Raw genomic sequence first — 27,583 nt, 5'->3', positions numbered from 1 at the left:
CCTTTCTCCTGGGGCTCGTTGGCCAGGGTGATGCGGACGCTGCAGTGGGCTCGCTGGGACCAGCCGGGCCTGGCCGGGGGTGCTGGGGAGGCAGGCGAGCAGCTTTGGTGGGCACTGGGGTGGGGGTGACTGGTCCAGAGCCCATCCTGCGTCGCCTGGCCCGGCCCCGGGGTGAAAACAGCGATGGCAGCACGGCTCTTGCGGTGTCCCTGCGGCCACCGCAGGCCAGCCTCTCGTCGCCGTGCGGGCTGCGGGGCTGTCCCCTCCGCCGGGGACAGACCCCAGGCCACCTTCCCACGGGCCCCGCCCTGCCCCCTCGGCTCCCCTCTGATGTGGCCTCCGAAGGATGCGGTGACAATAAAAGTGATGCCGGCGAGGTGCGAGGGGAGGCGAGCACTTGGTTTCCTGTTAGCACCAGGGCAACAAGCCCGGCTCTTCCCGGTGCCCGCAGCCAGCCCGCTCCCAGCCCGCTCCTGCCCCGCCAGCTCCATTTACAGCTATTTGCTAAAACAACACAGAGTGTGTGAACTCCCTCTAGGCCAAAAATAACTGCTGCCCCATTAACTCCGACTGTTTGTTTGTTTTCAGCCGCTTTCTGCCCTTATCGCGGGAGGGACCCAGCCTGCCGGGGGCACGCAGGGCAGTGGGGTGACCACGGGTGGCACCCGCCGTGCCCGGGCTGAGCCCCCTCGCTCCCTGCTCCGGGGAGATCTTGGTGGCTGTGGCAGTGCTGGGGGAACAGCTGGACTCGATGATTTCAGTGAGCTTTTCCACGCTGAATGATTCCATGATTCTAAGGAGGGCTGGAGCCCTTCCCCTTCCCTGCCTTCACTGCCCGCTGTGTTGTGCTGGCTTTAGCCCATGTGAGGGGACATTGAAGGGGCATCTCTGCCTCCCCTGCAATATTCTGCTCCGTGGCTCCTTCTCCATGGGTGCAATCAGTGTGAGGTCCCCTGTGACTTTTCTCTGCCCCTCCTTTTTAAAATCAGTCCATGCCTTTCTGCTTCATGTTTTTTACTGTGTAAGATTTGGTTTCTCCTTAAGTTTTTTCGCCTCTTGTGCCTCTGACAATCATGTTTATGGAGCGGGTTTTGCTGGCACTTAAGAGCACAATGCATGTTGTGCCCTGTGTCCATCTCATGTAACTGCTGTGGTGGGGAGGGGTCTAGCAAAGTCCTCAGCATCACACTGAGGGTGGGATTGGGACATCCAGGAGTGCTGCTGAAACCCCTCACACTGGCAGTGCCCACAGCTGTCCCCAGGAGGGGTCACCTCCCAGCCCTTTAGGAGGTGCAGAATGCAGGACTGCGGGACTGAGCGCCTGACGGAGCACAAGACACGATGCAGATAATCCAGGGAGCGGGCAGGACAGTGAAATCCCCTGTTTGTCACTCCCCAGCCACTGCCAGAAAGTCCCTTAAATGGCCTTTTGCACAATGGAAAATAAGAAGTTGTGTCTGTCGTGAAGGAGAAGGGAATATTTTGTAGGCTGGGTGAAATCAGAGCAAGTCACTCCCACACAGTCACTGTCTCAGCCACTTCTGCATTGCACCCGTGAGCTCTCACCTCTGCAGCTGCTTTGCAGAGCTTTGTCTGATTAAAATTATCTTCATCAGGAGCCAGCCCAGGGAATCCATTAAAAATGACTGTTTACAATGTCCATCCAAGAGTCTCCAATTGCAGTGGACTTTGTGGGGATGGGTTGGGTTCTCCACCCTGGGGAAACACTTCTCACAGTGAGTTGGGGGAGATTCTGTGTTTACCAAAATTTCTGCTGCTGTGAGGAAGATCTGGCCCTGTATGGGAAAAGGACAGCCTTACCTGGGCACTGGAGGCTCCCTCAGACTGCCAGCATCGAAACCATCACACACAACCACTGGTGCACAAAAGTCTGTGTGATGTCCCCACAGAGACAAAGTGGAAAAGTCAATGAGGAAATGATGAGCTGAAAGAAACCTGATCCAGGAGGTTGTGGGCTGCTGCAAGTCACAAAATGTGGAGTGCAACGCTTTCTTTGGCAATAGCAGCAGCTGTTCAGGTTGATTCATTTGGGCAGAAGCTGCCCTGGACTGTGCTGATCATCCAGGACCTTTTATCTCCATTAGCTTTCCATGGACAAGAATAATAATGGGACTGTGGGGAGCACAGCAATAGAGATTTTCTTCCTGCTGAGGAAGATTTTGCAGTTTGGAGTTTGGGTTGTCCAGAATGAGCCACCAGCTTGGGTGTTTTGTTTACTGACCCTACTGGAGTGCTTATGGTTGTCATCAATGGGATTTCAAATTTCAGGAGGTTCTTTCCAATTTTTTCTCTCCCTTACTGACAAACGTTATTCCCACCCAATGTTTCCCCTTAGGTGACAGCTGAGGATGGTTCCTCACAGCATGTGGCATGTGAGAATTTCTCACCTTGTTTTGCAGTCTCCTCTGGCTCAGACTTGGCTGGTGTCCCTCTCTTCATCAGGCTGTTTGTAATGGGATGGTCGCCCCATCTCAGTCCAATAAAAAGCCTCTTCCAGCCTTGATGTTTCACTAAATCTTTTGGCATCTCACATCTACATTTCCCTGGGGAAGGAAAGGCTTCGGGGGGAACTGAACCCAGCCCACCCCTGTGAGGGGGTTCCAAGGCAGGAGAAGTGCAGGCTGAGGAGGAGGCTGTGGGTGATGCTTGCACAGCACATGGATGCTCAGGTAGGAATTACATTGAAGCCCGCCAAGCCACAGGATTCTCATCCAACAGCTTTCCATGACTCATGTCCTCAGGAGACCCCAGGCCTGGCTTTCAGGGCTGGGTGTCACAGCTTCCCAGGACAGCAGGTTTGGCCTGGGGCCTGGCTTTTTGTGCTGGGGTACATGTGATGTCCCCAGGGGCTCAAGTGATGGCATTTTCCTTTCAGACTTTGCAGAGTAGGAGACATTTATGGTGCTGTCTGACACAGGAGGTTCCTCATTTCTCATTTCTCCTCTGGGAAAATGTTCAGAGAACAAAAAATAATAAATTTTAAAAGACACAGTAGTCCCTTTTTCTAGTTCTGAGAAGTTGGTTCTCTGTTTGTTACAGATAGTGGGGGAGTAGATGTTCAGTGTGTGGAAGAAACCATGTCTGGTGTGGTCCCAAGTCCATAATCTCCAAGGCCTCCAACAACTTGTACAGAGTGAGAGAAACTCTGGAAATAGAGCCCAGAAATGGGCTCAGCACAAATCCTGAGCCTGTGGTGCCCCTGAATGCTGGTCTGTCTCTCATGCTCTGGTGGGCATGTCCTGGGCCATTTCCTTTGGGCAGCAGGGAGCTCTGGGTTGTCCCTGCCTCTCCTGGAGCCTAAACTTCCCTTTCCCTGTCTGATCAAGTGTCCCAGCTCCAGCCTGGTTGCAGAGTGCTTATGGCTGGAAAAACATGGCTAAAATTAACCAGGCACCTTGTACCTCTGGCTTTTGCCCGTGGCAGGGTTTCAGTGTGGCAGCCGCGTTCCCATGGCCTCATCCCCACCAGGATGGAAGGCGCCGTGGCTCTCTCCGGTGCTGGTGCTGGGTGCCAGCCCTCGGCATGGGGTCTGGCATGGCAGGGACACCTCGTCTGATGGAGCCAACCCCCATTTGGGTGTCTGGGCTCCTGCCATGCTGCAGGCTCACTGCTCCTCTTTCCTGTGGCCGCTGTGTCCCTCACAGTGCCTGGGCAGTGGGACACGGCGAGGTGACAAATCCCCAGACATCAGGGCTGTTATTTATTTACTGCCACAGCCTCGTGGGGCCCCGGTCAAGCCTCTGAGCTCTGCAGCCACTTTGCCTTTTTGTTTTCATCTTCTCACATTTTTCTAGACGCTGTGTTTTCACATCTCCTGTTTGTTTTGAATGCTGGGGGGGACACGGACACACCATGGTGCGTTCCCAGCCTGGACCACGCCGAGTGACGCGCGGCCGGGGCGTGAAGGCGCCTGCTGGGAGCGTGGTCACATCCCAGCAGTGAAAGCAGCTGCCTGCAGCCACTCCACTGCTCGTGTGGTCACTGTGACTGCGGCCCCCAGGGAGGGACACGGGGCTGTGTGGGCTGGCGCCGGCAGACGAGGCTGAGGGGCTCACGGCCGGGACAGGGGATGGAGGGGGAGCAGCCTGGAGAGCTCATCCCAGCCGGGACTGTGGGATCCATCCTGCTCTTGCCATGATTCTGTTTGAAGTTTCCTCCCACTGGCTCTGTTCAGTTCCAGCAGACCCAGCCAGATGGGCAGTGAAGGGGACCCTTGTCCCCAACAAGCCTCAGCTCACAGGGTGGCTTCAGGCTGGACTGGGCAGTGCAGGGGCCCTGCAGGGGCAGCTGTGGGCACTGCTGACTGGGCTGGAAGCTGCCCCTTGAGCAGGGATTCATCTGTCCTGACTGACTTCCCACAGGATTTGTGAGGCTCCGGTTCTGGGTGATGCTCAGACAGGCTGATAGTGCTCAAGGACCCACCAGGACACCCCACCAGCACCCTGTCCTTAGCCTTTATTTTAAAACAAGGATTTTCATGCCAACCTTAGCAGATCCAGCACGTGGTTATCCTGTGTCTTGGCAGCAGTGCAGAGAGTCCTCTGGGGTTCAGACCTAAAATTTGGAGCCTTTTTGAGTACTTTGGATGGTTGTCTGGTTTTGGGAGGATCTTCAATGGGAATGCTGAGATGCTGTGGCCCTGGGGAGCAATGGAGTCTCTGGCAGTGTGTCTCTTTTGGGGTGCCTTGGCCTTGTGCTGGCTCTGAATAGCCAAGAGCGAGGTTTGGGGGCTTCATCCTGTGAGACCACCAGACCAGCTCAGCTGGGAGCATTTGTGCCCCTTCACTTTCCCCCTGCTCTTGTGACACAAAGAGCAAAGCTGCCAGTTTGCCTGGAATGACCTCTGTGCCCTCCAAGCCTAACCCCTTCCTCAGAAAGACAAAAATCCCATTGCCTTGCACCTCCATCTGTTTAGCGAACAGTTTAACCTAACAAGATTAGCATTTGAGGTCGGCTCTTCTGCTTCTACGTTTTTCCCCCGCCGTTTGCAAAGAAAACAGCATTGGATTTGGGACAAAAGCTCGAAACCCCTCATTTGTAAGTAGCACAGCCTTTGGAAACTGTTTTGTTCCAAAGTTATCTGGGGAAGGGCTTGTGAATCCTCTCCTAAAGCAAACAGGAGCTGGCCAAGGGGCTCAGCCGAAGGGAGGATGGAGCCCAGCATGGGGCATCACACCCGGAGCTGGAGAAATTCCAGCGGGTTATTCCCCCCGAGGGGGTCTGTGAGCAGAGAGGATGCAGTGGCAGGGAGGGGCTGCAGTGAGGTGGCTGAACAGGAGTGAATCAGAACATTCCCTGTTCCCTACAGACACCCTCCAGTGATGTTCCAGCACACACCCCCATCCTGTTGGGAACACATGGGGAGTGCAGGCACATCCCTGATGGATGAAGCCACAGAAGGAGAGGATCACAGAGTCATAGAATCACAGAATCATAGAACTGTTAAGGTTGGAAAAGACCTTTAAGATCATCAAGCCCAACCATGATCACCACCTTGTTCACCACTAAACCATGTCCCCACGTGCCAGGGGTGCTGACTCCACCACTGGGCAGCCTGTTTCGGGCCTTGACAACCCTTTCAGGGAAAAAAAATTCCCTAATATCTGATCAGGTGAGAGCAGTGGGCAGCAAAGCCGAAGTAACGCATGAGGGTACACAAGTGGATTTTTCAGTGTGTGTGTTTGCTTGTTCCTTAACCATCAGCACATCCCACCGGGAGCCCCTTCCATCGGGCTGGGCCCGCAGCCCGCCTAGCCTGGCACTGCCCAGGGAGGTGACAGCCTAAAGAGTGCCCAGGGAATCGTCATCAGGGTTGGGGGGAAAAGGTAAAGGGTTCGATTTTCATTCCCTGGAACCATTTTCCCCTCCCTCGTCTCCAGCCCACCCCCTCCCTTTTCGCCACATTGTGCTGAGCTTGAATCGGGCCTTCACAAAGGGGATTAGGGGCTGGTTGCTGATAAATAGGAAAGCAGGTTGGAAGCGTGGGAACCAGCCATGGCGCAGCACGGAGGGACATTCCTGCTCCGGAGGGCCGGGCGGGAGCAAAAGTCCGGGCTAACCCCGGGTCACCCGGGGGAACCCAGCGCCTGAGAAGATTTGTTCGGACACTGGCTTTTGTTGTGCACAGTTCCGTGTCAGCCCAGCGTGGCTCTCGCCGCTATTGATGGGAAGGAAAGTGCTATTGTCCAGCGCCCGAGGGCCCCCCTTTCACTCGGCGCTTTCGGGGTGACGTCAAGGCGGGACGTGGGAACCCGACCGGCCAGCCCGGAGTGGTCCCAGCTCTGTCCCGGCTCTGTCCCGGCTCTGCCGAGGCAAGCGGGGATGCTCAGGGGGCTCCCGGGAGCTGAGCTCTGCTCTCCCTGTGCAAACCATCCCAGCCCAGTGGGATGGATCCTCCAGCAGACAGCTGGGCGTGAATATGGAGGGTGCTTCTCTTTATCTCAGCCCCAGCGTTATCAGAGAAATTTCCCAGAGGAAAGGGGTGATCCTGACAAAAAATTCCTGCTGGGAAATGTCTGCTGGATTGAAAGTGTGACCGCCCAGCCCTGCAAGTCCCAGGGGTGTCTGTGGTGTCCACTCCTGCCCCACCTCACACCTGCTGGGATGTTGAGCATCCCTCATCCTGATGCTTTTAGTCTCCACCTGGAAACCCCAAGAAAGGTGGGAGAAGGGCCCAGGACTGGTCTGACCACTGGTCCAACTCCTGCTCTGGCCTCTTTTCAGGAAGAGGCCAGGCAGGGAATTTCCCCATGAGCACTGTGGGCTGGTGCCATGAAGCTGCCTGGAACAGCCAAATGAGGATCAGCTGCTTTGCATCTGGTGCTGAGGCTGGAGCAGCAACACAGAGCATCTGGGGACAGGCAGCACGCCAGAGAGGGAGCCTGCTGGGGAAATCCCTCCTTTTTCCCCTGTGACCTGAAAGCAGGAGCTCAGGGTGACCCTGAATCCTGCCAGTGGTCCTGGCTGGGCTCTGCATGGTTCATCCACCAGCCCAGGCTCAAAAAGGAGCTGAGCACCAAGGCTGGGACTTGCTCCCAGCCCTCGCTCCTCCTCTGAAGCCCAGTTTTGCTGTCAAAGGCTCCAGCACGGCTCTGGGATCCTCACAGGGTCAAAAAGGCTCAAATGAGCTGAACCAAATGGTCTGAACACCCATATCCATGTGGATGTGGACCAACAGGCTTTGTGTCCAGCTGGGAGGCAAAGGGGCAGAGTGACAAATATTTGCTGCTGGCGGGTCCTGTGTCTGCGTTCCACCACATCAGAGGGGAAAACAGGAGCCTCCCCTATGAGCTGTGATTACCCCGGAGAAATGGGGCAGCTCAGGGCACAGTGAGATCATGGCTGCTTCACTGCTGAGGATACACACTGCCCTTCCTGAGAAATCTGTGTGGGCAGCTGTGGAAATACTCATGGAGGTCACTTGGGAGTCCAGGAGCTGCAGGGGCAGCGTGGCTCTGCTAGGGCTGGGCTGCAGTGAGGGTTTTTCTGAAAGACCTATGAAAAAAGCAGGAATGACCTCCAAGAAGCTGGATTTTCAACTGGTCTGGGTCCTTCCTGGTGGGTGGAAGAAGCAAGTCACCACCTGGCTGCATTTTTGGGTCCTTGTCCCTGGACGTGTCTGAGTGCAGGGACCCACTGTGCTGCTGAGCACCTGACCCGCGGCTGAGCCAGCTCATGGTGACCCTGGGAGAGTGCACGGATGGGGACAAGGATGAGGATAGAAATGAGGATAGGGATGAGGGTGAGGATGTGAATTGGAATGGGAATGGGGACGAGGATGAGTCTTTTTGGCAGGGCCTGTTGCAACAGGACAAAGGGTGATGGTTTGCAACTGATAGAGGAGAGATTTAGATTAGATACTGTGGGAAGCACTTTGCTGCCCACAGTCAGGAGCACTGGACACGGGGACACCTGCCCTCATGGCCCCCCCCTTGACGCGGCCCGGCGGGCTGGTTCTGTGTGGGCACAAATTCACAGAGGCGAGCTGAGTTTGATCCGACACCCGCGATGAGAGCCCGGCATCATTTGCTTTGCCGGGAGAACCAGGAGTAACCTGGCGCTTCCGTTTCTCCCCAGGCCCCTGAGAGCAGCCAGATTTGGGGGTGCTGAGCACTTAGGCAGTGACTGCAGAGGTGCCCAGCGTCACCCCCGCCCGGGCAGGACGGGCCAGCGGCCATTTGGCCGCGGCAGCGGCGGCCGAAGGCGGGGCCGGGCGGGGGCGGCCGGAGGGGCCCGGTCGCACCTCGGCCGGAGATGAAAGAGCCGCGGGCCGGAGATGAAAGAGCCGGCGGGGCCGCGGCGGGCGAGCACGGAGGTGCGGGGGAGCCCCGGGAGATGTTTTCCCTCTCATCTCTGCCGCGCAGCAGGACAGCGGCAGCCAGCGCCAGGCATTCCCAGGGTCCCCTCCCGGCTCCAGGCTGAGCATCCAGCAGCGTGTTCATGGAGCAAGGGAGGCTCCGGGGTGTTTGCTGCAGGAGAAGGGCTGCAGGGTATAATAATCTCTGCTTTAATATTTTTTATCATGGGGGATAATAGTATCTTCTTTGCCTGAGACAGAAGCTGCAGGAGCAGGAATCCTGGGGACAGTCACCATGAGCGGGTGTCCCCTGGGCTGCTGAGGATGCTCCAGAGGCCCCTTTAACCTCCTGCGCTGGAGCCGCGTGTGCCCAGAGGCCCCTGCAGGGCAGTGGGAGCAGAGGTGGCCCTGACAGACCGGCACCCTCAGCTTCCCCGGGAAGCCTCGGACTTGGAGCTTTGGACTTTGATGTGCCTTGGGCTTTGAAGCGGAGTCTCCAAGACCAAATGGCAAGCTGCTGCTCCCAAAGTACTCTCCCCAGGGACCTGGTGAAGGTCCATTTTTCGTTTCTTTGTATCACTTTTGGATGCAAGAGCTTGTGCAAGGGCCTGGGCTCTTGCTTCGAGGTGCCTCAACCATGCAGGTACCCATGAAATGGGGCTGAGCAGGAGCAGTTCCCACCCAGCTGCTGCCTCCAGGGTAAACCCCAAGTCTGCTCTACCCAGCAGCTCAGGCAGAGCTCAGAGGGGCCCTGTGTGTCCCAGGGTCCTGGAAGGCTGCAGGATTTGTGGTGGGCAGGGGCCCTGACTGGCTGTGGCCACAAGCAAAGGGCAGTGAGGAACAGGGACTGATCTCTGACATGGCAGGACCAGGCTTTGGGGACCTGCAGAGAGCTGGGTGAAGATGCTGATGGAGGCTGACAGGTCTCCAGCTTGGCTTCTGCATGACCCGGACTGCTGTGTGCTCATCCCTGCATGGACTGGCTTGAAAAATTGAGGGACTCTCTTGTTGCATCTTAAACTGTTGTGTTTGCAATTTCATTGCCTCAGGGTGGTGTGGTTGGTCCTGGACCTCTTTGATTGGGTTCAGGCAGACCTCAGATGGGGAAGCAGAAAATCCGGAGCCACCCTCTAAACCAGCCCTCTGTTTGTGTCTCCTCTCCTGTTTATTGCTGCTCTCCCAGCAGGTCCGGGGCTATCCCCTGCCCTGGGGACCGCTCTGTGCATGGCCCACGCTGGACCCACTGGACACCTGGAGCTGGGGAGCAGCTCTGGGGAGCTGGGCTGGGATGAAAACGCCAGACAAACCCTGCCAGCTCCTCTCTCACAGCTGCAGCAAGTCTGACAGTGCTCTGCCTGCTCCTCCCTGGAAAATACCAGCCCTTTCAGGACCCGTGGGCTTCAGTTGGCACTGGGAAGCCTGGGGACAGTGGCCTGAGGGACAAGGGTCCCAACTCTGCTCTGCGCCTCCCCCCTGCACCAGCTCTCCCTCCTCTTGCCTCGTCCGCCCCAGGCGCTGGGTACGGCTCTCCTCTCACCTTGCCCTGAGCTTCACAGCCGTGGCCCTGGCTCAGTTCCTGGCTCAAAGGTGCTTCTGAGCCAGGGACAGGCGGCAACAGCTCACCCACGTGTTTGTCTCCATCACATGGACACCTGTCAGGGTAGGGCAGGCTTTGCCCTCACTTCTCAAGCACCAAGGCACCTGTGTCAGGCGAGGAACTAAACCCGGCCCGGCTTTCCCAGGACACTGAGAGTGAACCAAGAGCTTTTGAAACCAGCCCAGAATCACACTGGGACAGAGCCTGCATTATTGTGCCTTTGCTTCCCTGTGAATTCCAGTTCTCTGACATGTTTAGATCAAACCTGATGACCCAAATCTGACTGCAGCAACTGAGAGGAGAAATGACCCTCCAAAAAGAGCAGCCCAGAGAGCCCCCGCGTGTGCTCCAGGCCACCCCGGGCCGCTGCACCCGTGCACAGAGGAGCAGCCAGGCAGCACCAAAGTGATTCACCAGCTTTAATTCAATTACTTTGCAAAGCAGCGTGAGGCCAACAGCACCTCCAAGGACCCACAGCAGCGGGACGGCTCTGCAGGCTCGGGAAGCTGTCACTGACAGCCTGTGGGAAACACTGGGGCCAATAAACCTGTGAGCCATGCAAACCCACCTGCCTTTCTGCCCCGGGACCCACCGATGGAGCTGGGGGAGCACAGGGGCACCCCAGTGCTGGGAGTGGGCCAGCAACAAGTTGGGGGACCTGGAAAAGCCTCCCAGCCCTTTGGGGCAGGAAGGCTGTGGGGTCAGGGAGGAAGCTGCCTCCAGAGCTGACTGCAGGTGGAGGTAGGCATGGGAGGAAACAATAGAGAGGAGGGAAAAGGACTCATCCCTCCTTCCTCCTGCTTCCCCCGATAGAAACATGGACCTAGTTGAGGTTCCGAGGCAACGTGGGAATCTGGAATTTGTGGGGTTTTGCAGGGACGTGTTCCCCCCCAGGTGTCGGGCTCCTCAGGCATTCAGCATCTGCTGTGCCCTTGGGCACCTCTCAAGCCCACTGCCCCAAGCTGTCAAGGGTATCCAGCCAAAAATGGGGCAGAGCAGGTATTGTTAATGTGAGAAAAACAGAAAAACCCTTTTCACTTCAAGACATCTCCTCTGGCCCTCTCTTTGTCTCAGCATTGAGCAGCTGTGATGCCCTAGACAGGCAGAGAGTCCCAGTCCCAGGTGATGCCTGTCCCATCCCTGCTGCTGCCGTGTTCCCAGGGAGGCCAGAGCTGCTGTGCTCAGTGCTCATCTGGCCGTGCTGGGTGCTGAGCTGGGCTCAGCTGTTGTGCAGACGGGTTTTTCCATGGCCCGGTGATGCTTTCCCGGTCTCGCTTCCCACCTTTCAGGGTAGCCTGAAGGGGAGTGGGAGTTTCAGATGTTGCAAAGCCTGACCTGCTTTGGTCAATGGTGGGAGAAGAACCAGCCTGAGCCCTGCAAACTGCCCAGGGGGAGCCTGGGGGAGCTGATGAGGGTCTGCCAGCCTGGGGACAGCTGAGACAGTGTGCCCTGGTGGGGAAGGGCTCCCTGCAGCATAAACCCCAGGGCAGGGAGTCCCCTTGCAGCCCCACCTTCAGCCCATCCACCCCTCTGCAAGGGGGGACAGGCTGGGGGGACCCCAGGCACCCCGGGGCCTGGAAGAAGGATTCCTCACCCTGGGGAGCGTTCTCCTGCCCCACCCCAGTGGCCTGTGCCCGGCTTGCCCCCACCCCCAGAGCCCCTTCCATCCCCTTGCACCCGCTGGGCTGGGGCGTCTGGGGGTGGAAGGGGCTCTGGGGGTGGGCTGGTCCCGGAGCCCCTGCTCAGTGCCGTGGGGTTGGGTTTTCCCCACTCCTGGGAACCAAGCGTCGGCTTTTGTTGGCAAACAGAGCGTGGCTTTCATGTGAAAAGGTTAGTACAGTATGTGAGCTCCTCGGGAAGGCACAATGGAGTCTGATTCTCACACCCCGGGACTGCGAGGTGACGGCAGCACGGGAGAAGGGTATTTCACACCTTTGCCTTGGGAACCTTTTCCCTTCCCAGACGGATTCCCCCGCCTTGCCAAGCGCAGGGAGGAGGAGGAGGGCGGTGCACCGCCTTTGTCTCCTCTTCCCTCGCACCCCAATCCCATCCCGCTGGCACTTGCATCCTCGCAGCCAGCGGAAGAGCCTGGGAAACAGTCGGACAATAATTCAGGATCTGGCTCCCTGTCACCGGCTCGTGGTGTCACAGTGTCCCCAGCTGTGGGTGCACAGGGAGGCTGTGGGCCGTGGTTCCCGGTGGGGATGGGGTCTCTGGGGGGCCACAGGGATGAGCCCCCTTGGTGTGTGTGCTGCCCGGGGGGTGGGTGCCCTCAATCCGTGTCCCCAAGGCTGTCACCTCCCTTGCCGCCTGGCAGCTGTGTCTGTGCTGGGACTGGGGCTCTCGGTGCCACCTGGGGCACCCCCAGGGGATCAGGATTCAGGATATGTCCCACAAAGCCTGGATAGTGCAGCCCAGGTGCTGCACAGGGATGATGTAAAGACCCTGCTGCCTGCCTCGCTTTTCCTAGAAAAGTCAAGATTTCTTCCTAAGTCCAGCCTCCCACCCCATCCCACTGCAGTGAAGGAGGAGGACAAACCCTGAGCATGTGGCACCTGGGGACAGCCCTGCATGTGGCTGTGACCCCCTCCAGGGCTGTCAGACACCCACAGTCACATGCCGAGGGGGGACCAGATACAGGTTGGTGTTGCCATTTTCTTAGGGGTGAGAGCATCCAGTGAGGGCAGGCACAGCACCAGGGTGAGGGTTCCTAGGGGTGGTGGCCAGCACAGTGACAGGAACCCTGGCCCTGGAGCCTCAAGGGGCCAGGATGAAGCTTGCCCAGGAGCTGCTGCTGCTGCTGCTTGTCTGACTGGGGGGGCAGAGCTGGATTAAACCTATGGTTGCTGTAAGTATTGAGGGAGTTCAATTCAGACTGCCCATGCAGGAGCTGGAATGTCCTCAGAGCAGGAGAGACCAGTTCTGCCAAATTCCACCCCATGGGATGCCAAATTACAAGTGTCATTGCTTGGGCTGTCACTCTGCTCCAAGTCTTTCAGGACAGACACCTTCCCACTGCTTACTGATCCCAGAAGTGGCACATTTCTGGAGTAATCCTTTCCTGGGTGACCTGGTTCTGATGCTGAGGTTGCCCATGGGAAACCAGCAGCTCCCCAGTCCCCAGCCCTGCCCGTCCTTGGTGTGCTGCTCCCACTGGGCTGTGCTCAGGTGGGACAAGGGATGCTGCAGTAGTTCAGTGCCACTGTGTCCCCTCCACGAGGCTGAGTCAGTCACCAGAGCATCGGGGTAGGATATTTTGGCATCTGGTCTGTGCCTACTAGAAACAGGGTGCTGAGGAATTGCTGCAATTAATGGCCAAAGTCAGTGTTTAATAATGTGGAGAGCTGTGCCTGCTGGCTGTCATCAGACCCACTCTGGGCATGCGGGGGATGTGAGGAGGTCTCCAAGCTGCTGTGCCCCAGACTGTTCCTTATGGGGCTCCTCACCCCTGGAACTGCCTGGCTTCACTGCTCCGCTCTTTTCTGCTATTTTCTTTTTCTTTCATTCTTTAAAATAGCAGGATGACAATTCCAGCCTCAGTAGATTTTCTGGCAGCATGGCTCAAAGGAGACACTGTCTCCTGCCCTGCAGGCTGTGCACCCTGGGCTGCTGCCGCAGCAGGAACAGGGACCCCAGCTCCCACGGTGGGGAGTGCACAAGTGCCAGGGGTGGCACTGCCTGTGACAGACCTGTCTGCATGTCCCCTTCTCCAGCTGCTCCAGCCTGGATGCGTCCTCCAGAGTGGGAGGCAGCAGTGGGCCCATGCTGGCATGGAGGGCTCGGAGAGGAGCAGGTTGTCCACTCTGGCGTGTGGGTTCACACCATCCCCACGTTCAAGGAGCATCTTTCTGGGTCAACCTGCGCCAGCCCACTCACACCGGAGGGGATGGTTTCCAGCTGAGATGGCCTGGGCCTGAGAAGCAGACATTCCCCCACTCGAGTGTGCTGAAATGTTTAATTAGAGTTTAACAGCAGCCTGGGAAAAAGATGTCTTGTCATATTTCTGGGCTGCGTTTTGTTGTGGGGCCGCGGGCTCCGTGCGCGGAGCCAGGGGAGACCTGCGGCACAAAGGGCCCTTTATGAGCCTTTCTCCGCCTCGCCCCGACCCTGAACTTTCCCATCAGCTGCTGGCGCGGTGCCCTCGCGGTGCCCGGGAGGGAGCCGGGGGTGGGAGCGCGGCTCTTCCTCTGCGCTTCGGGTGGTGCTGCAGGAGAGGGGGCACCGGGAGGTGTGTGCAGGAGAGGACATCCCTCTGTGCGTGGATGCTGGGATGAGCCCGAGATGCCCGGCCAGGCGGGCAGTGCGCTGGCCCTGCACGTGGCAGACACCGGGGTTCAGCTGGATGGGACCTGAGGTCACAGCGGTGCTGGGAGGGTCCCTCACCCAGGTGTTTCTGAAGGTGCTGCTCACACTGATCACGGATTTCATTTCACAGACCCCAGCAGGATTCAGACCTCAGTCCCATTCCTCCGCCCCCACAGTGGGAAAGGAAGGGAAGATGCTCAGCCCTGCCCAGCTGGTGGAGGCAGCAAGGTGGCAGGACAGGATCCTCAGCCCGCTCCATCACCCCCTGGGCACTGGGAGGGCCCTGGGGAGCACAGCCACTATCCCGAGGAAGCTGGGGAGGAATGTGAGGAATGAAGCACACACATTTCTTCCCCAGCTTCACCCCCACAAATTGCCCATCAGCATTTTCCACTCACCGGTATTTTTTTCTGCAGGGTGAAATTACAGTTCTGCCACCACTCAGCTGCCCACGTCCTGTCCATCAGGGAAAGGGCAAACCGAGGTGTGGCAGGGTCAGATCACTCCTGTCATCTGCCCCAGCTTTGCCTCCCCCACTCGGCCATTGAAACAATAGACAGCAGCTCCCCTGGGCCCAGCAAGAGCCTAAAAAAAGGCCACATTTGTACATTATTGCCCCTTTTTACCTTTTCTCTGTGTGTGACACAGGCCTGTGATGCTGTAGATCCCGCCCTGCACCCCCCTGCTGTGGTGAGGAGCTGTGGAGGGGTTGGGCCCCCATCACACCATGGTGACCCCACGTGTCACCAACACACTGGGGTCACGTTAACACATCTGGGAGGTGTCAGGCTGGGAAGGTGGGCAATGAGTGCCTGAGGTTTCCTGGGGTTTGTCCTTGCTCTGGCAGCAGCAGCACTTCCCCTGCTCCCAGGGTTTTCCTCTCGCTGGTCCCAGCTAGCAGCCAGTGTGGCTTCTCTCTGAGACTGCTTTGGGGACCTTTTTGGAGAAGTTGTGTGTGAAGAGCTGTTTTTTTCCCTCAGGATGAGATGCAGGTGGTTGATCTCAAAGGAGATGGTGGTCCCTGTGAGTCCCTCTGTGCTGGGAATGCTGCCTGAGCCCAGCTGTGCAGTGTCGTGCTCTGCTCACGGTGGGAAGAGCTGCACCCTCAGGGTGCATTGAGGCATTGCCTCGAACAGGGATAGCCTTCCAAAGGTGCTTGGCACCAGCCTGATCCTCACCAAAATCCCTGCTTTGCCCACCCTTGCCCTACCAAAGGTTTCTCAGTAAATTTTGGGCAGCACGTGGCCCATGGACCTTCACTCATGGCGTGTCCTACAGCCACACGCAGCCAGCTTCCACCCCAGAGCTGACCAGCGTAAGTCCCACCCCACAAGGGGGTGTCTAGGGAGAAGGATGCTGCCAGCATGAATTGGGAATGTGCTCCTGGGTGTTAGAGTTGCTCCCTGTTGGATTCATTCCCTCCTGCTCTGGCCATGCAGGCAGTGTGGCAAGGGCTGATGTGACACTTTTGCTCAGGCACTGATGCCATGGAGCTGCTGTGGGGACATCCTGCTCTTCCTCCAGGCGTGGGTGACAGGGATGAGCTGCAGCAGGGACCATCCCACTGCCTGGGACGTTTGAAGGTGTCCCTGCCCATGGCAGGGGGACTGGACTAGATGACCTTTGAAGGTGCATTCTGCAGCCCTTTGGGTTGAGCTCAGCCTGGGGCTGAGCCCTGTTTTGGGATGAGCTCAGCCTGGGGATCATCCCATCCTGAGGCTGAGCTCAGTTTGAGGATCAGCCCATCCCAGGGGTGAACTTAGTTTGGAGATGAGCCCATCCTGGAGTAAACCCTGCCTGGAAGTGAGCCCAGGCTGGGGGCTAATCTCAAAATGTGGGTTAATCCCCGGCAAAACTATTCTAATCCCATTTTCAGGTCTAATCTCAAACCAGTGGCTGATCCCAGCCTGGGTGCTGAGCCCAGGTGAGTTAAACCGGGGAGTTGAGCCCAGTTTGGGCGCTAAACTCAGCCCAGCCCAGCCCAGCCCGGGTGCTGAGCCCCGCCAGCCCGAGTTGCCGTTCCTGGCTGTCCATCCCTGGGGATGGGTGCCAGCCCAGCCCAGCCCGGCCCGGCCCAGCCCAGCCCGGCCCAGCAGGATCAGGGGTCCCCACGCCGGGAAGGGGCACCGTGCCCCGGGCAGCGCAGCCGCATAATGTCCGGCTTGTTTGTGCCGGGAGCCTCCCGCCCCTCCTCCAGCGTTCCCAGCCTTTTCTACCTTATGTGTAGGAACTGGTTTTTCTTCCTGGGCCATTGTTTCCGCTGGATTGGGTAGATTGCTCCAGGCCTCGCTCAGATTTCCTTTCTCACGCTTTTTTTTTTTTTTTTTTTTTAATATTCCCGTTTTCTGCCGCAGTTCCTACTCTCCCCCCCAGTTAGAGCAGCAGGCGCTGCCCACCGGGGTGGGGGGCTCAGCTCCTCCCAGCTGTGCCCCCTTGCTCACTGCCATTGCCCGGGACCAGGGGCTGGCCTCCAAACTGAGTTCCCACACCGGGAGCCAGCTTTGCAGTCTCTGCCCTGGCCAACCTGCAGCTACACACGAGCTGCTCAGGCTGGGGCGGCTCAGGTTTCCATTTTCCTGCAGCTCTGGCTGCTAAATGAGGTTTATTTGCTTTAACAAATGAAAAGTGATGGGGCTGGTGCAGCCCCGCAGCCTCAGCACGGGCTCCCACCTGGCGTGGCCCCAGGCCCTGAGCATCCCACTCCCCTGGCACAGAACTAAAGTCCAGCTTGAGAGGGACCCCAGCACTTGGCTGCTGACCCAGGTGGTGGCCTGGTGAGAGTGTGACAGGGCTGCCCTGCAGCTCCAAGGGTTACCTGTGATGAGGTGTTCCCGGCCTCAGAGCAGCTGGAGACAAGGGGACCTTGTCCCCAGCTCCTTCCCTCCTGCCACAGCGCACCAGGAGCCAGGCAGGATGTCCCAGTGCCTCGGGCAATGCTGTCCTGTACCCGGAGGTCTGGCACAGGGATAGGGAAGGGCAGGTAGTGCTCCGATGGTATCTGGCTCCAGCTGGGGAAGGCAGTGTGTCCCCCGGGGGCCTCTGCATAGCAGACTTGGGTTCCCAGATAAAAATAGAAGCTGAAACATGAGCCCAACTTCCCCGGTTCTGCCTCTGCCCGCACACCCTCACCCCACTCAGCTGCAGTGCTGGCCTGGGGAACCAGCCTGGGGCAGCCCCAGGCCTCCCCAGGGAAGGCAGAGGAGAGGGCAGCAGGATGCTCAGGGACCAGATGGCCATGGAGGAGCAGAGCCGGGCAACCACCTGGCCCAGGGTGGCCCTGGCCACTTGTACAGGGCTGAAAACTGCTCTGGGGAAAAGCAGAGAGCTGAGGGCGCAGCTCAGCACAGGGCAGGGGGACAAGCCCTGACATACATTACACAGCTGGTCCCAGGACCTCAACCAGAGGGAGGACAGCTGCCAGGGAAAGCCAGAAGGAGCAGGAATAAGGATGGCTGTTGCTTAATACACAGTAAAGATGATTTCCTGCAGCTTGTCCCGCCCCGGGAGCAGAGGACAGAGCCCCCAGTGTGGCTGCGTGTCCAGGGCAAGGTGCAGCAGGGAAGAGGCTTCATGTGCTGCCCTGGGGATTCCAGGGGCCTGGCTCAGGCAGGAACCCAGCTCGGCCCTCGGGGCAGAAAGAGCAGTGCCAGTGCCTGACTGTCAGTGACCTGAGCACGGGGATCCGAGAGAGAGAGGAGGAGTGGGGGAAAAGCTTCATCCCTTTGCAGCTTCCAGGGCTCTGACCCTCGAGGGTAGAAAATGTATCTCCATTACCTTTTCCATTTCTGGTGCCAAAACATGATGTTCCTGAAGGTCTGTGGTTACTTGGTAGCCAGATTTCCACCTGCATTTTAGTTTTGGGATGAAAGCCTTTGGGAGCTGGCAGAATGTGGACCCTCACTCTGTTTCTAGTGCTGGGTGATTCCAGAGCTTGACTTGGGGTTTTTTTCCAGCCCTGAGGTTCATCGGCCTCTGGCATCCTCTGACCAAGAGCTGGATAAAACTCAGTAGCTTGATAAAGAGGAGCAGCAATGAGCTGCATTGCAGGGAGCTGGGCAAATTAACCCTTTTCCTGCTGTGGCACAGGCTCTGGAGCAGACTGGAGCAGGGCATGGGTGTCCTGGAGCTGCAGGGCACAGGTTTGCACCCCGGGAGGGGCTCAGCCTCACCCCAGGGTTGGATATAAAGCGCATTTACAAGGCAGGAAGGTGCTGGCACAGGGCTGGAGGAGCAGAGGCCCCGCAGTCAGGAGGGTGGGAAGGGACAGCTCACACCCTGGCCCCAGCAGCTGCTGGCACGGAGCTCACCCTAAAGCCAAGTCTTCAGAGATGCTGCGTAACCTCGTCAGGAGGCAGTTATTACTGGCTTGCTGTGTTATTAAACTTGCTGTGAGCCTGTCCCAGAGCAGCAGCCGTGTGCTGGGTGCTGTATAAACAGGGCTGGCGGCTACGGTGAAGGTTGGGTCAAGGGTGCTGTGGCAGCTTCAGCTTTTTGGGGTGCTCAGCCCAGCTGGGAGGGAAGATGAGCAAGTGAGACTTGAGGTGGCTGAGAGGCAGCTGGAGGGACCCGAGGGGGGATGTGTGCGGTGGGAGGCGGGTTGAGCATAATTTTTTTCCTCTGGGAAATTCAGCTTTGCATGTGGGTTTAGGTGTAGTGTCGGGTGAGATTCTCATCGCTGCAAAGGCCTTGAGGTGTTGAAAAGGGCTTTCGTTGTCACGGGCTACCCCCGGCAGCGACGGCAGCGGGATGGGGTTTGTGGTTGGGGACGGCGGCGTCTGCTCGAGGGAGCGCGAGTGCAGCGGGGGAGAAAAGAGCAAAGATCACAGGGCCTGCTCCCGTCCCTGCTGCACGCCGAGCCCACTCCCACAGCCTCCCCGCCTCATCCAGGGATGTGCCTGTGCTTCCTCCCCTCTCTTCCCATCCCTGCCCTTCACCCCAGCCCACAAGTCACATCCTTGCTCAGAGCAGCTGCAAACTGGGAGGCGAAAATGCAGAAGAAGCAGCCCTGACAAGAAGCCAGTGGGAGCTGGGGTGATCTGAAAGGGAGCCAGCAGCAGCAGGGCTGCACCAACAAGGAGGTGGTGGGAGCTGGGGTGTCCCAAGGAGGAGCCAGCAGGAGGTGGGGTACCCATGGAGCTCTGTCACCCTGACTCCCACTATCTCCCCAGTCAGAGGAGCTCTGCTAATCTGCCCGTTTGAGCCATGGCTGATGCTCCCAGACAAGCAAGGCCCTTGTAGCTGTCAGGTGAGCCTTTCCCAGAGCTTATGCAAATGATGCTAATTAAAGGCATTCTTATCTGTTCGATTTCCCACACCTTTTGCCTCGAGGGGGATAGAAAACTTCATGTTTTAACTCCATATTTCGTGGCAGTCGGAAGGACTGCCTAGGGAAAGTGTTGGGAAATGCAGCAGGTCACTCCTGATGAGAAGAATTGGCTTATGCAAGTGTTGAAACACTTTATTATGCATGAGAAACCTTCCAGAAACGGATGACTAATAGCAAAGCGGGAGCAGAGAAAGCAGTGGGAACGCAGTACCAGGCTGGCATGGGATCCATGTCATCTTACCAGCTTAGCAGGGTTGGGCTAGGTCAGCACTTGCCTAAGAGACCTCTCAGAGTACCTGGCTGGCAGTGAGGGAAGTGATGTTAATGATTCAATAAACAGAGCCCTTCCCTCTTTTTGAACCAAACGGGCCCTGATGCCAGGATCCCACTGGCAGCCCTGTGTTTCCACTGGCAGCATGTCACTGAGCTCAGGTGGCCATAAAACCCCTGCTGCTGGGTGTGCAGGCAGGATGGGTGCAGGATGCCCAGGCTGCATTTCCATGTGGGAGCATCACAGCCCAGCTCCCAGCCCTGGCAGGCAGGGCTGCCCTGGTGCTGTGGCCACTCAGGGCTGTTGTGGGCACCGAGAGCCTTTGGTCCCTGAAGAACCAGGCTGACACACCCAGCATCTCTCTGCTGCTGAGGGGTTTGCTGGTGCCCAAAGACAGACACGGGACCATTGCAACAGAGCAGGAGCAGCAATGATTCTTTATGATTCCCCTTTATGATTCCCAGGGACTGGTGATCAGATCAGCGAGGAAAGCTCTTGGCATAAAGGGGAAGGGAAACAGCCCAGCCAGCTGCTCTCTGAAAATCCCCTTGGAGAGATGGCTGTCCCCAGCACTGTACCCAGAGGTGGCCTTTGCACCCACAGGGTGTGGAGATCTCCAGTGGGCTGAATTGCTGAGTCTCTGCTCTTTGTGCAAGGACCTCAAAGGCGCTGCAGGGCAGAGCATTGCTGGAGGAAGAGGAGAGTGTCTGAAGGTCAAAGCTGTGGGTGCAGCTGAAGTCACTTGGGAAAAATGTGAGAAAATAGACACATGGGCAGATGAGCATGGTCAGCTCCTGACCTCTGCTTCATATCTGCTGGGCTGTTACCTGGTTCTCCTTCATTGCCCTTCCCACCATCTCCCACCTTTCTGGGCACTCTGCTTTGGGCTGTAGGCAGGAGGTGTGCGGAGGCAGATCCGTAACCCCTGGGCTTGGAGGCAATAGAGGGCAGCCTGTGCTGAGCCCGGGCATCCTGCAAGCTGGGGAGGTTTCAAGTCTCGATAAATCCCTGAAAGAAACTCTTGGATACTCAAGGGCTGTGCTTTCACAACCAAAGTGAGAGCTGCAACCTCCATCCGGAGGAGTGGCCCTTTCACCAGGTGATATCCATCTTGGAGAGAGGGAGAAAGAGGAGAGGGTAGGCGGTGAGTAGGAAAGGAGATATCAGTGCAGGTGGCTGTTGAGCAGTCCTGTGATACAGCGAGCAGAAGACGCCCAAGGAATTGTCCTGACATGAGCTGCCCTGAATTGCCCCAAAGAGTTCACACCGGGCACTGTTGTCCTTCACAGCAGGTCTGATACACTGAGGATTTCCCAAGCCCAGAGCTCTCCAGGCAGAGAGCTGTGTCTCACTGGAAAAAGCCCTGCCAAGGAGATCCCTCGGTGACAGTGACATTGATCTGTGACCTGTGTCAGCAGAGCAGGTGGAAGGAGCCCTGAGGCCCTGAGGCCATTTCAGGGGTGGCTCCTCTGGGCAGAGGTCAGCATCACCGAGGTGACTCAAAGCACTTTGGAGATGCAGCTTTTAGAGATATCAAAGGAAGGAGCAAAACTGACTCCAGTGCTGTCTGAACTGCTCATCTCCCATGTGTTTTGGGTACCAGCCTATGTCCACCTGAGCTCGTGCCACCAGCTTTAGCCAAGCTCACACTGGCTCCTGCAGCCTTTTTGGAGTCGTCGAAGATTTGGCTCCTGTTCTCTGCTGAACTTGGGTTTTCTTTCAGCCTCTCAACGCCATGGGTGGAGGCACAGAAAGAGGATGGGATGCTGAGATGGCCCTGGAGCTCCAGGCTCAAGCATCCAGTCCCTCGAGTCCTGGGAGGTTCCTGCGTCACTGCTGCTGAAATCCTGACCCAGGAGGGCTGGGAGAGGCAGGGATCATCCTAAAGAAAAACAAGGCGCCGGCTGGGCTGCCAGCATTGCAAAAGGACCTTTCACCTGCCTCGTCCTCCTCATTGGCGCAGGCAGGGAGAGCCTCAGTGCAGGCGGGCTCAGGCTGCTGGGGCTCGGGACAAGCACCTCGCTGGGCTCAGCGACCACAGATCCGCGCCAGTGACATCACCACAGTCCCAGTCCAGTGACATCACTCCTCCTAATCCCCGTGTCACGCCCTTGGTGGTGACAGCACAGAGCTGCAGTGTCCCCATGGATGCTGGCCTGAGGTCCTGGGGCAGGAGCGCACGGGTGAGGGGGTGACAGTGCCAGGATGCACAGACAGGCACGGGGAGAGGGGACAGCAGTGAGGGACTGCAGTGGGGACCGCGGCTTTCCCTGAGACGCGCCGCACCTGCTCCTCGTCCTTGCCATGGACGTGGCAGCAGAGCCCGGGGAGGCAGGGCAGGTGTCACAGCCGTGTCCCCCGGCCCAGGGAGCCTGAATTCCGCAGCAGCCGAGGGGACGGGAGCAGGGACACGCTGCTGCGCGGCGCTCACGGTGCGGGGCACCCGGCTGAGCCCGGCCGCGCTGATTCACACGGGGAGCCGGGGGCCGGGCTGCCGTGGGAAAGCGCGCCCGCCAGGGCTCCCGAGCGCCGGGATTGCTTCAGCGGGGGTGCAGCCAAGATCCATTTCACAGAGGGCAGAGCAGATCTCGGCTGGGATTTACCAGTGACTAAGCATGTGCTGGCACGGGCTGCCCCAGCGTGAGAAAGGCAGGGCTGCTCCTCCTCCGAGGTGTGCCCGCTGCTGCCCTGCGACCCACGGCCTCGGGGACATGAGGCATCCCACTGCTTCAGGGGTGTTGGGCACCCGACCAGCGCGGGGACATCAGGCACCCTGCTGTGCCACAGGGGCACCAGTGCCAGCAGACTGGGTGGCACTCAGAAGCCTGTGGGGGCTGCAGCTCCCTAGTCCCCTGCTCCCAAGCTGCACTCAGCCCTTTCCTCACCCCTGTGGCCAGGCAGGACGGCGTGAGTAGAGCCCACTCAGCCAGCACATCATCCCCAGGGCAGGACCGGGGGCGTGGGCAGAAGCTGCCACCCCCACCCTGAGCGTGGCACAGGGGCTGGGGGGACTCCGAGATGTTGCAGAGAGGCCAAACCCTTCTCTGTCAGGCCATGGTCACTGCTCGCAGCAGTTGCACCCTAGGCAGTGTTCCCGGGTGCCACCATCTCCTGCTGATTCACCTCATGAAGATTTTTGGGGGCCACAACTACTCCTGCCATGACTGATCTGTAGAAACCAAACTTTCTTGAGAAGGAGCAGCCATCTCTTTTCCAGCAGAGAGGTTCCCCACTTCCCTAGCTATAAACAAAAGATCCCCACAAAAAACTGTTCCACATCCCCAGGTAGTGACAAGAAGGCACAGAAGGCTGTGGGGAGCCCTGTCCCTGGGCAGGAGCCAAGCATCAAGCCTGAGGCCACCACTGGTCCCTGCAAAGCAGCTGAGCAGCCCCACCTGTGGAGGTGGCAGCCTTCTCCGCTCACTTCATCTCCCTTGGCTCATTTTGGCAAGGCATTAAAAAAATTAATTGCAATTTTTTATTACAGCTAATTGGCGCTGCTGCTAAGTGGCTTATCTGGCTCCTGAGCTCGTCCTCTGGTTTTAGGAAGCTGCAGGTGGTGAAGGCCCAGAGGCTGGGGGGTGGCGTGGGGCATGGAGCCTCTTTGGCAGCACCTGGCAGCCCTAGAGAGCGGGGAATGCCAGGATACTCCTGGGCTGCTGGGCATCCCTGCCCAGGGAGTGAACTGCCCCTGGTTCACAACAGTCATGAATTTTAGAGAAGCAGAGAAATTCGTGCAAGGTCACTTTGTGCACCCAAACGGGATGAGGAGCCCGTGCCTGGCGCGCTGGCAGTGCTGCTCCAGAAGCTGGTGGGCTCCAAGCTGCCAGGGCTGGGCATCCTGGGGATTTGGTGTGTGACAGAGGGCAGAGGAGCCCCTGCATGTCCGTGCCAGCAGGGAGGGCAAGGGAGGAGGGTGCCCTTGGGCCCTGCTGCATCCTCCTGGCCAGCAGTTTGATGGACAGCTGGTTTGGGAGCTTCCTGGAAACCTCCGGCTCTCCAGTGCTGTCACCGTGCCCAAGAGGTGCCATCCCCCACCCCTCCAGGCTCAGTGTCCCTCTCCAGCATGCAGCCCATTCTCACCATCATGGGGAGTGGGACCAGCACGTCCCCAGCAAGTGAAGCAGTGGCTTCTGTGTCATTTGGGTGCTTCCAAGATCACCCCTTGTCCATCTCTGTCTGTCTGTCCGTGCTGCTGCTCTGCAGGGCTGGAGCAGCGGGGCCGCAGGGAGCGGAGCCCAGGTGTCCTTTCTGGCCCAAAGGATGAGGAGTGTGTGCTGGTTTTGTGGAGGCTGCCAGTGGGAATCACCTCCTGCTGCAAGGCAGAGCCGGGACACGGTGGCAAGCTCATCTCCAAACAAATCACCCTGCCCCATTCCTCCTGCAGGCAGCTGTGTGGGAGCAGGGCCGTCGCTGCCCCGTGCCATGAAGCCGGCACTGCTCCAGCCCCAAACCAGCAGACCGGCCGCCAGCCCACAGCAGGGCCTGGCTGGGAGCTGGAAAAACCTTCCTGGTTTCAACAGGCTCTGGAGCGAAGCCCCTGGCAGGGAACTGACTTGTTCTGGTCGGTGAAGTTGCTCACCTCTCTCCCGCCTTGCCTTGGGTGCAGTGTGCTGGGAACGCTCTGCCAGCAGAAAACAGCCCCTAAAAACAAACAAAAGGTGTTGTGGCACATCCCTGCAACCAGCTCCCAGCCCAGGAGGGAGGGGAGAGGAGAGGGAAGGTGTCAGGGAGCCGGCTGTGATGCTCCCGGGGAGCTTTAGTGCCGCTCACTGTGGGCAAGTGCCTTTGGCTGCCAGCTGCACCCTGTGCTTGGCCCCGGGCACCAGCCCTGGGTGCTCCTCAGCCCTGGGACTTGGGGTCCAGCACCTGGCACATGCAGGCACTCAGAGACCCGTCTGGGTACATTTTGGCAGACCAGGTGGGGTAGAAAGTGTGACTCAATGTTCACAGTGCTGCAGCAGATCCAAGCCAAGCGGAGCCAGCTGAGAGCCCCGAGTGTTTTGGGGTCCACAGCCATCCTCCCCAGCCTCTGTCAGACAAGAGAGAACAAATCTTGAAGCCACAGCCCAGACTTTGGGTGTCTGCTTGATGCTCTAAGGCAGCCTCAGTTGCTGGTGTTTTCTGGCTGGGCAGTCAAGGTGGGCAGTGCCCACAGCCTGGCTGGAGACATGGCTGAGCAGAGGGAGCACCTCTGGAGGGGTTCTTGTGGCTGTGCCCGTCCCTGCTCGGTGGGACAGGCCTTGCCCTGGTTTCCCGTGCTGTGGGGCACGTGGTGGGGGCTGTCGAGCCTGTGCCAGGGGTGCCCAGCCTGGGTTTGTGCTCTGGCCAGGCAGGAGGTGCCCGGGGAGCGCGGTGCCCATCTCACTGACCTCCCTGCTCTCTTCTCTCAGGTGTGCAACTGCAACAAGTACCTGAAGGTGTCACGGGAGAGGATGAGGCAGCTGGTGGAGGGCAGCAGACGAGCGTCAGGGGAGCACAGTGCAGGTGAGTGGGTGGGTGCCCAGGGCTGGGCATGATCCCCTTCCTGTGCCCTTCCCTGGCACTGCTCTGGGCACTACTCTGGGACCATCCCCTGGGCCTGGGGGCTTCTCAGAGGGGGGTCGGGGTGCCCTGCCACCACCCTGCCACGGGGTGCAGACCCACAGAGCTCTTTCAAGTTCGATTTATGTCTCTCCCCTGGCTGCCCTGTCCTGCCCCGCGAGGCACAGGGTCGTGCATGGGATTGCCCGGCCCAGGGGGTTGGTGGCATGCCAACAGTAGCTCAAGTGACAGCCTGGGGCCATCATCCGCCTGAACGTGAAAACTCAGCTTGGGTGGTGAAATGCCTCCTGGCTGGGGCTGTTCACAGTGCCTTCCTCGCCTGCCCAGTGCCTTCCTCGCCTGCCCAGTGCCTCCTGAATTAGGTCAGGCTGCAGGGCAGTGAGTCAGTGCCGCCTGCCCAGCCAGGCTCCAGCGGGCTCGGGGGAGGGAAGGCTCCTCCGTGCCGTGCCCCGAGCTGCACTGACCTGATGCCTGAGATGACCCACACGCACTCCTTCCCACAGGAGGCACATCGTGGTGGCGAACGACACCCGTCACAGGCACACTGGAATGGGAACGTGCCCCCGTCGCTGCTCCAGCCCAGCCCGGGCTCTGCCCCCAGCCCTTGGTGCATCACTGCCCCGACTGCTGACAGCAGGAGCAGAGGGAAGTGGCGGCTGCCGGGCGCTCCTGGCCGGCTGTGGCTTTGCTGGGAGCTGCACGTGTGGCTCTGGGGATGAGGAACGTGATGGGGCGGCTTTTCCCATGGTGCCGGCAGCCTGGGAGTGCTGTGCTGCCCCAGAGGCCGGGACATCCTCCCCAGCGCTTTCTCTGGTGAGGGCACTCTCTGCGTGTGTACCCAGCGACCAGCCGGGCCAGTTCAGCCAGTTTCAGAGTATGGGAAATAGAAATGCTGTGGTTTGTGTTCAGAGAGAGCCGATTCCCCTTCCCCCTTCGGGATGAGGTTGATGGAGCAGGGAGGGTCTCACACAGCACTGGGGCTCCCCCACACAGGCTCTGCAGGGACCACCTTGCTCTACCCTTCACACCCCACCTGCAGCACCCCATGTCCCATCGGGCCATGCAGGCTCTTGCCAGGTCCCCCATGTCCCTGGGGGGAGGGACAGGTGAGAACCCTGCACTGGCCATGTCAGTGGGCACATTCTCCAGTGGGGAACATCCTCTGCTCTGGAGCAGCCAGGTGCAGTGACCAAAGGTGCCACAGCATCCCCAGAGGGTTGGTGGAGACATGAAATAGAAGCTGTGATTCCTGGGCAGGTGAGCACAGCAGGTTCTTACTGGCACCCACCAAAGTGAAAACCCGTGGGGACTTGCCAGTAGGGTCCCCTGTGACACAGGGCTCTGGTCATCCTGGGGGTTCCATTTCTGTTGGGATTTTGCTAGGAGTTGCAGTGATCACAAGCATTAGTGTGAGCTTGACTAGGTTGTCCCCAAAATGTCCCACTTTGGGTCAAGTTTTGGGGAAGAGAAACAGGAGGGGTGTGCTGACAATGTCCTGCCATCGCTTGGTGGGGACAGTGGTGGCAGTGGGACAGGCTGGGCAGCCACAGAAGTGGGTCCATAAGGAAAACCTCACCTATCCCTGCTTTCCTTTACATTTTCCTGCTGAAGGGGTTGGTGGGAGGACCTGCTCTGCCCTTGCCATGGCCCAACACACGGTATGGGGTGTTCAGCACCCACAGCCCCTCACCAGGACTGTCCCTGTCCAGTGACTCCAGCCCAGGCCATGTCGTCTCTATCATGCCCCTGTGCATGGCCCAGACCACGGCCAGGTGCTGCTGCTTGGCAAGAAAATGCCTTTTCACTGCTGCTGCTGCTTCCAGGCAAGGAGGGAGCCTCCTCCCACGGGGGCCTCACCTCTCCAGGGAGAAGCGGGTGGGTGGTGGGGACAGATCCTTCAGGATCACCCCTCAGCACAAGTCTGCATCTGCCTCAGGCACTCCCAAGTCCAGGGCTCCAGCTGCAGCCAGCCATGGCCAGTGCTGCTCCGTTTGGCTCCTGGATTTTTACAGCAGGGCTTCCAAGTGACGAAAGGCCAATTATTCATCCTGTAATAGCTCGCTCTTGCTTGGACCAGGGCTTTCACAGGTTTTAGGGAACATATTCCTTGACACAGCCACATTTTCCCTGCATGAGGGCTTTGACAGAAGTGCTGCAAATAGTTTCAAGCCCAGACAGCTTTGCCCTGTGATGCCTTTTTCCCAATGGGATGCTCTGAGCAGC

At 58.5% G+C, this 27,583-nt stretch overlaps 1 protein-coding gene across 10 annotated transcripts in view; it reads left to right on the top strand.

Annotated features, from left to right (window-relative positions):
- The window catches only part of EXD3 (exonuclease 3'-5' domain containing 3), a 214,431-nt gene that overhangs the window by 181,770 nt on the left and 5,078 nt on the right, over nt 1–27,583 (top strand). For 9 of the 10 annotated variants that reach the window (XM_069031640.1, XM_069031645.1, XM_069031634.1 and 6 more), the window contains one exon: nt 25,210–25,303. In XM_069031640.1, the coding sequence (XP_068887741.1) occupies nt 25,210–25,303 (94 nt within the window). Of the gene's footprint in view, nt 1–25,209; nt 25,304–25,863; nt 26,174–27,583 lie in introns of all 10 variants that reach the window. The other variant, XR_011155543.1, reaches the window with a different exon arrangement.

This window comes from Aphelocoma coerulescens, chromosome 17, assembly GCF_041296385.1.
Source record: "Aphelocoma coerulescens isolate FSJ_1873_10779 chromosome 17, UR_Acoe_1.0, whole genome shotgun sequence".
Lineage (NCBI taxonomy): Eukaryota > Metazoa > Chordata > Aves > Passeriformes > Corvidae > Aphelocoma > Aphelocoma coerulescens.
Note: the sequence above shows the minus strand (reverse complement) of the source record. Positions and strands in the feature narration are given on the sequence as shown.